Source organism: Parasteatoda tepidariorum, chromosome 10 (assembly GCF_043381705.1).
Source record: "Parasteatoda tepidariorum isolate YZ-2023 chromosome 10, CAS_Ptep_4.0, whole genome shotgun sequence".
Classification (NCBI taxonomy): domain Eukaryota; kingdom Metazoa; phylum Arthropoda; class Arachnida; order Araneae; family Theridiidae; genus Parasteatoda; species Parasteatoda tepidariorum.
Genome location: NC_092213.1, coordinates 45371755 through 45385880, shown reverse-complemented (window position 1 = coordinate 45385880; position 14126 = coordinate 45371755). Strand labels below are relative to the sequence as shown.

The 14126-nt window shown below is 27.8% G+C and overlaps 1 protein-coding gene across 1 annotated transcript in view; it reads right to left on the bottom strand.

Moving 5' to 3' along the window:
• LOC107444379 (extracellular matrix organizing protein FRAS1) overlaps positions 1 to 14126 on the bottom strand; it is a 90356-nt gene that overhangs the window by 26483 nt on the left and 49747 nt on the right. Inside the window, exons 33-45 of the mRNA XM_071187135.1 lie at positions 13911 to 14043; positions 12327 to 12671; positions 10950 to 11032; positions 9907 to 10090; positions 8261 to 8566; positions 6504 to 6808; positions 5767 to 5904; positions 5391 to 5627; positions 5216 to 5308; positions 3337 to 3487; positions 2564 to 2787; positions 2398 to 2475; positions 1334 to 1493 (exon numbers count right to left, since the gene is read on the bottom strand). Coding sequence (XP_071043236.1) covers positions 1334 to 1493; positions 2398 to 2475; positions 2564 to 2787; positions 3337 to 3487; positions 5216 to 5308; positions 5391 to 5627; positions 5767 to 5904; positions 6504 to 6808; positions 8261 to 8566; positions 9907 to 10090; positions 10950 to 11032; positions 12327 to 12671; positions 13911 to 14043 — 2437 coding nt within the window. The remainder of the gene's footprint in view (positions 1 to 1333; positions 1494 to 2397; positions 2476 to 2563; positions 2788 to 3336; positions 3488 to 5215; positions 5309 to 5390; positions 5628 to 5766; positions 5905 to 6503; positions 6809 to 8260; positions 8567 to 9906; positions 10091 to 10949; positions 11033 to 12326; positions 12672 to 13910; positions 14044 to 14126) is intronic.

Below are 14126 nucleotides of genomic sequence, written 5' to 3'. Positions count from 1 at the left end.
AATTAATAAATTAGTTCTATATTTTGCATTTGGCTTGCATATTGCGATATTTTTACACCATTATGAACACAGCATTATTTATTTAAACTAGTATTGTTAAAATTTATATCGCAAAATATTTCCGTAGTTATTTATGCTTGTTTAAAGCACCAAAATATTCGAATTTATTTTATAAAAAGTACACTGCTACACATGAAAAAAGTTATCCAGAGGTTGTAAAGCGTGTTTTAGCATACATTTGTCATTAAAAATGTATGGGTTTTATGAAATATGTTCGTTAAGGGTTTTATCACTCTGTACATACAGAGAAATGAAACTAAAATAGCATGCGCACATAATTAAGAATTTTGTCGAATATGAATGTATTTAAAGTATGCAGTATGTATATTATGTATTTGAACTAACAATTTTTTTTTCGGGAATTGATTTGGAAAGCATCGTCTAGTTTTAATAAATAAGTAGTTTTAGTAAGATGCACACTTACTGATTTATACTTAGCAACGAACCCCTTGATATATTTTAAGATTTTAAATGTAAACACGAAATAATTTATATTTACAGATTAATAATAATAATAAAAAAGTAGACTAAAGTTTGGAAAAATAGTAAGTTTATTAAGCAGGCAAGCTAAAAAATATTACTTTTTTTACGTAATATAAATTGATGAATTTTAAGTGAATATATTTTTCAAACTAAGCAGACCGGTTTGCAATTACTGCTGTTAATATATAAAGTCGAGGTAAATGGGTGCATGAGATTTACTAAAAGAAGCAGAAACTAATTTACTTTTGGATAAATCTAAAAGGATGGTTTCAGCAGCAAACAATCTTAAGCTTGATGATTTTAACCCCTTTATTGAACTGACTGACTTCGATAATGTAACAATCAATTCAGTTTAATGTTCAATTTTTATTTACGTTTTGTCCCCCTATCTAATACAATTATTTGAAATATCGATTATGCAGGTTTTTGAGTCTTAATTTTTGACAATGATTTTAAAATCATATATTAAGAGCAGAATAACAGAACACCTGCGTATCACTCAGGACTGACTGATTTCCATACAATAATAAAAAAAATTAAACATTGCTAAATTTTTTTATTCACAAGAGCAGAATATTCAAATCATGATTAAAATGTAATTATTATTTAAAATATTAACAAATGAAAACGCCAAGTTCATTTTGCAATATCTAAATAGTTAACGAACTAATTTTCTCACATTTAAATTTTATAATCAAATGTTAAGAAAAAAAGTTTAAAAATTTCTATAGAAAAAAATCAAAAAACGAACCAGGAAACTAATTGTGAAATATTTAATGTATATACCTACCGTCTTCTTTATCATTAACTTGAATCACAGCCTCATTGATTTCGCCAACTAAAGAAGAACTCTGTAATTCGATCGTGTACTCCCTTAGACCATCAAAGTTAGTGTCATCGACCAATTTAAAAACGCAATTTTTTGTGCTATTGCTTACGTCGAAGTAAACCTAAAAAGTATTGCAAATTTGGTTAATTTATGCTAACTTATTGATGTAATTTGGCAAAAATCTAAATTTTAATAAATAATCTAATTGAAACAAGTGTAAATTTTAATTATGTATATATATATATATATATATATACACACACATATATATATAGAAAAAATAACTTAGGAAACTATTGTCTTTGTCTTATGCGTTCAGCCTGAACGTGATCCATTTAGCAATCTTGACAATTACAGGAAAACTTGGCTAACATAAAAAAAGAACAAAGGAGACACTGTTAAACACAAAAGGGTAAAATTGTTTATTTTTAAATCATCGTTAAAGAGAATGCATAAAAATATTTTTAAAAAAATTGTGGTAGATTTTTATTTTTGGGCCAACATGCATCTTTTTAAGCGCAAGTTGGTTAAGAAGATTAATGGATTTCATTTTTATACTAAAAGTTTTTACATTGTATAGTATAAAAAGTAAACAAAAACATAATTATTCAACCTGTTTCATATTGACTACCCTTAATATGTCTATTTAGAATCCTTGTCACAAAGGAAATTTAAAAAGAATATTTAGTGGTTGCAACTTAATATGCAAGTGAGGAAAAAATAAAATCTTTTTTCGAAATCTGTCAAATCACTGGAATGGAAATGGAATGTAAAAAAACAAAACCAGTTTAGTTACCTGATGAAATTTGGAGTTGTTTCAAGTTATCACTTTTCAACTCCTTTGTTTTTTCTAACAATTAATCTATTAATCTGATTTCATGTATTTTGCACCGTTTTTCTCTGTAGTTATTCCTATCTTAAATATTAGCTGACATTTAAACTTTTTGACAAAGATTCTAAATATAAGCATGAAGGGTGGTCAGTGTGTTTCACTCTGCATGCTTATGATAATTAAAACGAAATACTTCATTTGAGACGTGTATTAGAATATCTTTATCTCTCTTCGCCAAGTTGTCCTTGATTTTGCATAATGCTAAAGTATCCTATAAAGAAAACAGAAAAAAAAATTAGATTATAAAAAAACAAACTTTTCCCTGTAAAAATTTTAGCACTAAAAATGAATGAACTCACCCAGCAATATCCTAAACATTTTACAGGCAATTCCAGAAAACCATCAACTTCTGAGACGTTAAAAGATGAAATTTTGAATGAAACACGAGACCACTCCAGAGTAAATAAGTTATTGAAAACTTTATTGGGTTTGGTATCTTCAAATGAAAATATGAATTCATCCTTCGTTGACTTATAATTATCGTCTTTTAGAATGTATAGTACTTTATATTCATTTATATCTCCTAAAAATAATTTAGTTAATCAAAAATAAAATATTTAATTAAAGAATACAATATTTAATTAAAAATAAAATATTTTATGCCTAACTTTTATTAATGGGTCACTCTACGATATTAGAGTATATCTCTTCTGAGGCAGAATCTTTACTTAGCAACCACTTAAAAAAATCTAGTATTAACTAGAAGAGACTAAGAATTTTTGTAAAACTTTATTTTATTGCCTTTAATTATTTAAAATTCCCTCGTAACAAAATATTAATTTAAAATTTTTTCCCCTTAAATAGTTTATTATTTAATATATCCACCATAATCATCAACAAGATATCTGGATTAAGTCTTTGATACCAATTTCAACAGTATATCATATAATATATGTGATATATCTTTATTTCAGTTATTTTCACTCTGTATTTATTTTATATAATATGAATATGTGAATTTAAAATATCACCCCCTTTTCCCAAAAAACATTACAAAGTTGAAATTAGGAAAAGTAGACCACATATTTGTGATTAATTTTGTGGTAAATTTCTTTAAAAGTTAGTTCATTACTTTGTGTGAATTGAGTTATCTTCTGTCCTTCCTTCGTAGAAAGTTGCAGGTAACCAAACTGGGGTTGTAGTGTAATGCGAAATATGATATCCTCTGTACTTGTATCTGAATCTTTAACAAGAATGTTATCATTTGTAATTAAACTCCACACCTAAAAATAAAATAAATCAGTAATTCATAAAATATAATATTAAAAGTGTTGATTTAATGTAACGTTTAAAGTCTTATTTCTTAATGTGTCCGTTTTAATAAAATGTTTATTAATTTTATTTCTTATGACTAATTTTTATTTCATCACTCTCAGCAATTTATCTAAGTAACTATTTTCAACAGATGAAATTTTATGAAAACATAATTAGTTTTATCACATTTTATCTTTATCCATGAAATATGGTAAATATCGTTAGTCTAATTAATGATTGTTATATGAAATTTACTAAATGCAGTCTAAATTTATTATAAATTAATTATTTTATCAAAATATGGCAATTTATCAGGAAATAATAATGTTTCATAGCAACACATCGTGATAATAAATACGTGTACAGTGTGCAAAACAAAAAATATATCATCCTGAATAACTTTCGTTCTAATAATCAGATTTTCACATACTAAGAGTCAATCTTTATGGTTTCTGGGGGTGACTACAAATATGCTTATTAATTATCACTGAATATAAATTAAGTTAAGAAATCAGGCACAAAAGCCCACTTTCTCTGAATAAACATATATTTTTTCTACATTTTTAGATTCTGACCTTCAAAATAGAGGGGGGGGGGTGGAATCTGGAAATTGTGGTTCTAATAGATTAGTCAGGAGAGCGTTAAAGAGTTTGGCCCCTTTAATGTTAATTTAACTTTTTGCTTTTTTGGTCATATCTTTAAAACTAATCGCGAATTCTTTCTTTAAAAAAATTGCACTCACTTATGAAACTCGTTTACCTAAAGATAATTTCCTGCAAAAATTAATTTTCAATAATTACTTATCATTTTTTATAATTTAATTTAATACTGGACGAGAAAATTTTGAATTATGAGCCATAAACTTTTTTTATTACATTAATCTACGAATTTTTCTAAAGTGCAATCTAAAGTTTCGACTGTTTTTATTAAGTATAAGCTGAGAAAAATGAAAATTAATTATTTAAAAAAATAATTTGGTGACAATGAAAAAATATTTAAATGGAGTGATTAATGCTTAAATTTGGCAAATTTACAAGGAACTTGACTTGCACAAGAATAGTGTAATGCTCATTAATAGTGTAATACTCATTAATGTTGAACTTTCCTTCATGATTTTTCGTTGTTTTGATTCAATATCGCTTTCTTTTTTTAATTATAAAATATGATGTTTCTTTTTAAATTGTCTGCTAATTTATATTTAATTTAGTAAAGAGATTTGGATAAAATATTATATTTAATGAATTCCAAGCAATACTCATTAATAGTGAAATTTCCTTCATGATTTTTCGTTGTTTTGATTCAATATCGCTTTCTTTTTTTAATATAAAGTACGATGTTTCTTTTTAAGTTGTCTGTTAATTTATATTTAATTTAGTAAAGAAATTTGGATAGAATATTATATTTAATGAATGTCAAGTTTTATAAAACTATGTTTTTGATTGAATGTGGTTACACAGCTGCTTTTTTTAACCTTAGTTTTTAATTGATTCATTCCACAATTGATTCAATATCAGTAATATGCATAAGTATGCATTTATTAGGAATAATATATTTATCAGTTGCTCAATATATATTTTAACTGCCAAGCAATAAAAATATAAAGAAGATATTAGTTATGTAAAAGGCATCATTATATCATATTGAACCTAACTCTCATGACATCAACGACCATTAACTGTAATATTTTTATTACTTACTTTTGTGCCGTTTTTTCCTAGAAATTTTGATGCTTTATTCCTTACCAAAACTGGAACAACATCGTCAACTTGTATAATATTAATAGGGAATATCTGCAATAAAGAAAATATTTTAAGTCCGAAAATATTAACATGAAATTTTTTCGATATCATATTGTTTGCATAAAGAACTTACGAGTGGTGAATTTGATGTTATGTTGCCTTTTCCTGATGTAAAAATATAACCCTTATTTGAATTATCAGAAACTGTGAAAGTTAACTCATCTACTTCTACATCTGATCCGCCACTTTGATAAAATATCTTCCCCTGCTTCAAATCAGCAACAGAAAAAGAATCGACTTCAAAACCTTCAGAGTTTCGGACAAAGCCATATTTTGGGGGTTCTACCACGCGAAAAATGATATCTTCGTCCTAAAAAAAAATTTTAAATAAGGTATCAGCACTTATTAAAATAACTACAGCTAGTACATGATTTCAATTTATTTTTCCTTGTTCAATTATGATATACAAGAATCATATTAATAAAAGTTGAAAACATTTTGAAACATACTTGTGTATCTTTATTCACGATGTCCAACTCAAACTCCGAAATGACTTTAACTGATCCTTCCTTGACGTACAGTGGCTTTATTTTCAGAATAGGAATGTTTGATTTATAAATGATTGATATGTAAAAATTGTGATGAGCCTGTAGTAGATGTCGAAAAAAATTAATAAAAAATTGAGTTAAGAGAATTATACATTATTAGAATGCGTGTTTATAACTTCAGCTAAAAGAATTTTTAAAAAAAATTGAAAGTCACGTAATTCAAAAAATAATTGACTAAAAAATGAAACAATTTTATTTTTGCCACACCTATATTAAAAGATGGTTCATACACTTAAAAAAAAAAGATGCGGTGTACATTTAAAGTTCTCAAGTTAATGGTACAGTGAAGTTCTTGCGTAATAATAAAGGGTCCACGCTTTTTGTTTTAGGTGTGACAATTAAAAATCTTATTTTGAGCCTATTTGAAAAAAGTGGTTTACATAATCTTTTTTAAAATTTCAATATTTATTTTATTTTATTTTTGTGTTTGTTAGTTGTGCCTAAAAAAGTTAAAAAAGTTTGCTCACAATTGTCAGAATGTGTTTGAAACTTGCTTTATTTCATTAAAATATGCATATTGATAAAATTAAAGCACTTTAGTTTATGAAAAAATGGTCGAAATTTTGAATGCAGGATAGTTCCTCACAAACAAACAGACACGATATAAGTAAATTAAAATTTGGTAATAAAATACTTGCCCAGTTTTTACCATCACTGATTGTAAAGCTAAAATGATCCAAAGAATCTGAGGTATTTTTTGTGTGAACGTAGCATATGATTCCTAGTTTAAGGTCACTTAGCTTAAAATCTGTTATTGACATTTCATTTGTTTTCTTGTTTTCCAAGTACCCATAGGAAGGTACTGAAGTTAGAGTAAAAATCAGGTCCAAGTTTTTCTGATGCTCATCAGTGGCTGTTAAGTTATTGTGTGTAATGCAACTGCTTTGGTGTTCTAAGACTTCGAGTCCTGTGTTTCGAGTGATGATAGGTGGAAAAATATCATCTAAAGAGAAAAGAACAAGGATTACGCATATTCACAGACTGTTGTTTATGAGTTATTGAAGAAATGAGTAGTAAAACATGAATGAGAAATTAAAAACCCTCAATTTTTCGGGTTTAAAAACATGATATTCTGCACATAGAATTTTAGAGTATAGTGCAAAATAAATAAATAAATAAAAAATGAACTACCTGAAATAACGTCTTGTTAACGAATAGCTTTCACGTATTAAGACTCAATCTTAATGGTTTGAGAAGGTGATCTTAATTATCCTTATGACTAGAGCAGGCGGTATTTTAAGTTACGAAATCAAACATATAAACGTACCTTTTCTGAATAAACATACCTTTTATTCAACAGATTTGGCTTCCTTACCTACGAAATACAGGGGTGGGGGGTAGCTGTAGTCTAGGAAATATGGTTCTAATAGTTAGGTCAGGTTTTTATATCATTTCAAGAAAGAAATTTTATATTACAAAATATAAAATTTGAATTAACCCAGTTATATATTTCCTGAGAAATTTGAGAAATTGAAATTTTAAAAAAGTTAGATATTTAAATTTTGATTTCTCAGAAACTATTCGACAGATTATGTTAAATTTCATATGTTGCCTCATAAAATTGAATTCTTTAAAATTTATATGCCATTCAATTACAAATGTTTTAGATTATCATTAAATAAAATAATAAATAATTATCAAAAATCAATTTTTGCAAGTCAGTAATTGCCTTTGGATAAACTAAACTTATTATTGTGCACGAAAATGTTTCGTTTTGTTCAAAAACTTGAGACATGGCGAAATACGCAGAAACTAAAGTTAACATTAAGGGGTCTAAAAATTGGAACACTCTCCTGACCGAACTATTGGGACCATATTTCCAACATTGCGGCTACCCTTAATGTTTTGAGAACGAGAAATTAGAATACTTTGAATAAAAGTCTTCAACTTAAAATATCGTCTACATTAATTAATTAATATATTTGAACCGTTAAGCATGAGTCCTAGTGAAGGAAAATCCAATGATGAAATCAAAACTTATTCAGGGTATTTCTTTTTTCTTTTCTTTTTTTGCAAACTATTGAGCATGTGGCATAGAAATTCATAAAGAGTATTTAAACGAGATAGTTTTCTATGAAACAAATATGTCTTGTTGAAATTAAGTATAATTTAATAAAATTATTAGTATGTATTATTAATATATATTAGATGGCGCCACTGGAAAACAACAAAAAATCACACCCTCTCTGCCTTAATGGCCAACGACGACAACAACAACAATATTTATTTATAAAAGTTATAAATTATTTAAAAATAGTGCCATTAATAACAAATATAAGGAAATATATCTATGTTTATTAATATATTGATTGGAGAAGCATTTTTAATTCTGCGAAAAAAAATCTTTTCAAAATAATTTTTGTTTATTTTGAAACAAATAAATTTGCATACTCACCAGAAACCGTAATGAAAAACATTTGGTTCAAAAGTGTATTGTTCGCAGGATCACGAATATTAAACCGGAAATGATGAACTCCTGTTGATCCATTTGCATTGTGATGATATTTAAGATTTCCCAAATTAATGTCTTCCTGGGAAAAAGTATTTTTTCCTTTAGATGACAACTGCTTCACCTCTCCATTTGTTGTCAAAAAAAGCTGACCAAATAGTGGGTCCGAGGTCAAAGAAAATAGAAGAAGGTTATCTGGACTATCGATATCAGATGCACTAAGAGTGTTATTATTAATAACCGTTGAATTTCCTAAAAGAAGGAAATAAGACATGTTTAGAAAAAATAAGAAATTAATTAACGATTAGCATACGTTTTTGTAGAGAAACTTTCTCGAATGTTGTTCAGAGAATATCATTTATCTAATAACCAGCAAATTTATTTAATATTTTTTAAACTTTAATTTAATATAATATGGAGCTCAAAAAAACTTTAAAGACGCAAAACATCGCGACTATTTATATTAAAGGGAAAACTTAAAATTTGAAGTTCAATGTTTAGTATGAAGCATTAGAAAGAAGTTCGATAAATAAAAATGCACTTTAAATCTATTTTAATATAAATTTTATTTAGAAAAAAAAATGAACTTTAGTATATGAAAACGTTTTTGATAAAAAGTAACTGTTTGCCTAAACATTACTGCTTCTCAGGTGATGAATAGAGCTGCCTTAGCTGAGGTCACTTTACCTGTCCGCTGGCAATCCATAAATGATCAATCAGTTGGATAGCAATCAATAGGAATAGGTTTCTATAGGGATTGGAATACTTATCATCCAATAGGAATAACACAGACAGCTAGTTGCCATTCACAACTGCAAAATTATGACATTTGATTTATTTATTCCACTCAATGATATAGTTCAGACTCTGGATTGGACAACTTTATAAGCTTATTTCCACGAATATAAAAAGTCTTCGAAATAGGTAAGTCTAAATTTTATACTATTTATCTTCAAACACGAAATTTAATTTAATAGATTGATTATAATTTATGTTCTTATAAATATTCGTGAAAAAATCATCCCATAAATATTTTATATAAACTAACATCAAAACTTCGATATATATAACTTTCTATATACCTATAACCAAAACAACTTTAAAGTAATATATTTACTTTCTGGATAGAAAAACATTTGGGAAGCACCTTGAAAACATCTGAGTTTAATCTTTTTACAATCACACGTGTGAAATACGATAGTCTCGGATACAATGATTATTCATTCATTCGTAAAGTTCGAGTAAGTTGCATAAGTTATAGCAAAAAATAACAAAACAGAAAGTATATTTAATAGCATTAACGAAGAATAATGTTAACGTTACAGTGTCTAAATTGATTCTGAATATTAATTAATAATAGATCACTGAGCAGAGCACCATCTGTGAGAATGAGAAATCAATATTATTAACAAAATGAATTTTATTTCATATTCTGTAGTAATTGGTGAATACAAGCTATGAGTGAAATTTTCTAAAGGACGTATTTCTTAATATTCAAATTTTTCTGCATTTTGATTTTTTAAAATTAAATGTACGGATAAGATTCAGAAATTCATTTAAAATTAATAATATTCTTCAAATAAATAAATTACCAGGGATTAATTCTACTCCTAAATTTCTAAGAATGAAAGGTGTTTCTTTATCTGTTTCAAATACTAGTACATGTATATCAGACACGATAGTATGGTGTCCGTCACTGACTGAAAAAGTAAGCGTGTCATTCTGCACTGGCTTCTTTCCACTGTGTTCATAGAAAAGCAATTCGTTCATAATATCCTAAAATATAATGAAAAATTATGTTAAATGACTTGAATTAAAAAGAATATACGAAATTATTACTTGTTATCGTAAAAGATAAGTAGTACATGGATATTCAATTGAAAAGAAATTACTTATCGTTTTGAAAGTGAAGTAATGAACTGATATTTAATATAAAGATTGAAATTCTGACGAAGTTTTCAGTAGTTTAGTAAATCACGTTAAGCAATGAATAATTATAACAGGGAGTTATTTCAACCAGTAGATAGAAGAAAATATTTACGAAGCCGTCTTATTTGAATAAGGAAATTTTTTATTTAAATATAGTTGAGAAAAATACATATCATCAGCTTAGTTTTTTGCCAATAATGCTTGCTCTATGAGACTATAAAAGTTTTGATAAGCAAGTCAAAAAGTTTTGGACACATTTTATAGTATAATATTGAACTCATGATCTGAATTGGTAAGGTGGTTAGGGCACTGAGCTATCATTGTGAAAGACAGGGGTTTTATCCCCGGTTGCGGCTTGAAGGCTACTTTGTACCAATTCGATTGTTAAGTAAAAGTGGCTGATGAGCAAAGATGCACACATTTTTAATATCATGATGTTGCTTTTGAAAGTATGGAGTCTTGATCTCAATGAAAACCATGACATAAACTAGCTGTTGTAGTTCGTAGTTTTTTTTTTAAATAAAATTTTTTTTTTGTATAACATAAATGCGAAGCTAGCTGATATATAAATTTAATGTTTTACATTATTTCATGTCATTTTATTACTTTAACAAAAGATGCAAAAATCAATAGGTAAGAAAGTACACATAGAAATAAAATGCAAGAAATATCAAGTTTTAAAAACATAAATTATAGCAATACTCACGAGGAAACTAAATACATCTCCCTTATGCAATGTTGTAGCTTGACTCAGAAGATGTGATGATTGATTCAATGTCTTAACAGAACCTAAAGAAGTCATTTTTAAAACGAAGACGTCGAAGAATGTCGTGAAATTCTTTTTCGAAAACATTAAAAAATCATTCATTGATTTTATCAAAATGATTTGAGGATCATGCAGAAACTATGATTATTTTATGAAATATTATGAGCAAAAAAAACAAAAAAACAAACACTAATTTTAAAACTGATAGAGAATTATTGATACTATATAATTTGAGACTAAAATAATTTATTAATATTATATAAATTATTGATATTACTTATATAAATTGTTGAGAATTTTGAATTTGAGACTTCCACAATTTTCCGGAAGAACTTAAGTATTGTACGCTTTTTGAACCAACATTTCCGATAAAAAAATACATTAATGTCTATTTTCTAACTTTAACAAAATATGGCTTAAAATATATTGTTTAAATAAAATAGGTACCTTTTAAAAACTATTTTAAGAAATTTTAATAAATAAATAAAATAAGTAAAGTTAAGTATAGATAATATATATAAATGAAATGAAATTAATAAAATAAAGTAGAGATAAAATATATACATAAAATAAGATAAATAAATGAAATAAAATAAATAAAAAAAACTAAAAAACTTTAAAAAAATTATAATAGAAACTGAGGACGAAAATCTAACAATAATAAATGGAAACGAAAAAAAAGGTTGTTGCAGAAATGCTGTTTGATGAGAAATATTTGCTTTCGTCATATTTTCGAAATGCTCTGACGTTAAGAAATACATCTTTTTAATATCCCTGCATTTCTTTAAAGCAATCAATATAAATCAGTAAATCTACTCAAGTGTTTGATGCTGCATGGTGTGTGGTAAATATATAATTTAATATACACCGTTTTTTAGCAGTATGCATAATAAGTATCGCGTATGTATTTTAATAAGTATAACGCAGCCTCCTCATTTCGTTATACTAATAGGTTGCTCAGATTATTTAGAAAGTGAGCTGATTTGCGCCTTAGCTATCTATTACAGGAAAGCGAGCAAAGATAAGACAAATTAAACTTTCCCAACAAGTATATATCTTAAAACTTATTTCAATTAAGACTAAAATTGATTTTTCGAGCATTCTTGTCAAGCACTTGATATAAATATATAAATAGGATGCAATATAAATATTGAAAAAAAAAACATTTTTCTTATACGAATTTCGAAAAAAATTTTGGCCTAACAATAAACTAATTTTAAGTATTCTCAGCAGCCTACTAGCACAATGCGGTTCGGAGGTGATGGTCAGATTTGAAATGAGTTCTATATAATGATTTCAGACTAAAATAAGCATTACCTTGTTGGGGTGGATTTAGAATTGAAATTTCAAGATCATCTGGTTTAGTATCCACATCGATCACAGAGAAGCTAGAATTTGAGATTTTTGTGTAGCGTCCGAAATCCACAATGACATAATCTGTAAATACATGGGGTGTTTCATCGTTCATAGGTTTTATGGTGATATTTAGAAGATGAGATGATGATGATAGATATCCGTCATTTATGTGGATGTAGACTGAGTCTCGTTCTGGTTCCACGCCGTGGTGAGCAGTCTGAATGTATTTTACGAATCCTTCTATTAAATCTATGTATGGGAAAGATGATATTGGAATGCCAGCCAGCGAGTTTTCCGCACCTGGAACTAGAAGATCAGTAAAATATAAGAATTCTACACAAGTCTGTCCTTTAAGAATAGAGAATCTTTATGCTTATATATTTTTTTTGCGAGCAATGTTACATAGAGCCATCAAAATTTTTCATATAAATAACTACTGCCATACTGTATCAAAAAATTTACGATTTACTTTGATTATTATAACGTCGCACTAGAGATACACTAATGGGCTATTGATGGTTATCTAAGATTCATGCACCTCATCATAACTAAGATGCATGCACCTGGAACTAGAAGATCAGTAAAATATAAGAATTCTAAATAAGTCTGCTCTTAAAGTATAGAGAATCTTTACGCTTATATTTTTTGTAAGTAATGTTACATAGAACCTTCAAAATTTTTACAATTTACTAACTACTGCCATACTGTGACAAAAAAATTCATGATTTACTTTGATTATTATAACGTCTCACTAGAGATACACTAATGGGCTATTGATGGTTATCTAAGATTCATTCTTAATGAAGATTGGGAAAAATACTAGCCCCACTATACGTTAACACAATGGGCTATTGATGGTTATCTAAGATTCATTCTTAATGAAGATTGGGAAAAATACTAGCGCATGCCCACTATACGTTAACACAATTTGGATCGATCGGCAGGTGATGATAGCAAGTATTCTATAGCGCGGCTTTAAGGAGAACTCCTCAGGACTGAAAGTCTGGGGCTGTCTGCTGCTATGGTAACAAGCGAGAGCACATTTCTAATGGGGGTGAAATGTAGGAAAGAAGGTGTCTATTGGTTTACTCACGACGAGCTACGCTAAGATTAAGACAAAACTATTCACCTCACACCCCTATTTGAAGTGACCTTTCCTCGTAACCATAGTACCTGCCACGACGTGAGTCTGGAGGAGTTCTCTTGAAAGCCGCACTATACATCCGCATCATGTTTCTCAAACGCCCAACAGCGAGTAAAAGTTTTAAGTTTTGAAACCACAAGGGACATCATATTGCAGAGAACCGAATCAGAGAAAGAGTAGCCTTGGGGAGTAATCAGGCCTAAGCTTTGACCCAAAACGCCAAACTGACAGGTGCTAAAAAATACCGGCACACTTTCATCATAATTTGATACGGAATTTTTCAGAATGTGTATATTTGCATACATTCATAGCGATATTTAATAAACTTTCTGATGTTACCATAAAATAAATGCACATAAAAATGAGGATAAATAAAATTGTTGTTATGAAAATGCACTAACTTGGTCTGGAGTTTTCTATAAATCCATAATCAGGTTGTGTATCTAGTACAACAGTAAGGTCAGAAAGCGCAGAGTCTGGATCAAATACAGTAATAACATGAGGTTCAATCACAGCTTCTCCACCTTCATTAACCTGAATGAGATAGAAATTATTATTATATCATTTAAACAAAGTAATAATCAAGTAGAAGTGAGATTAGACTTAACTAATATTTC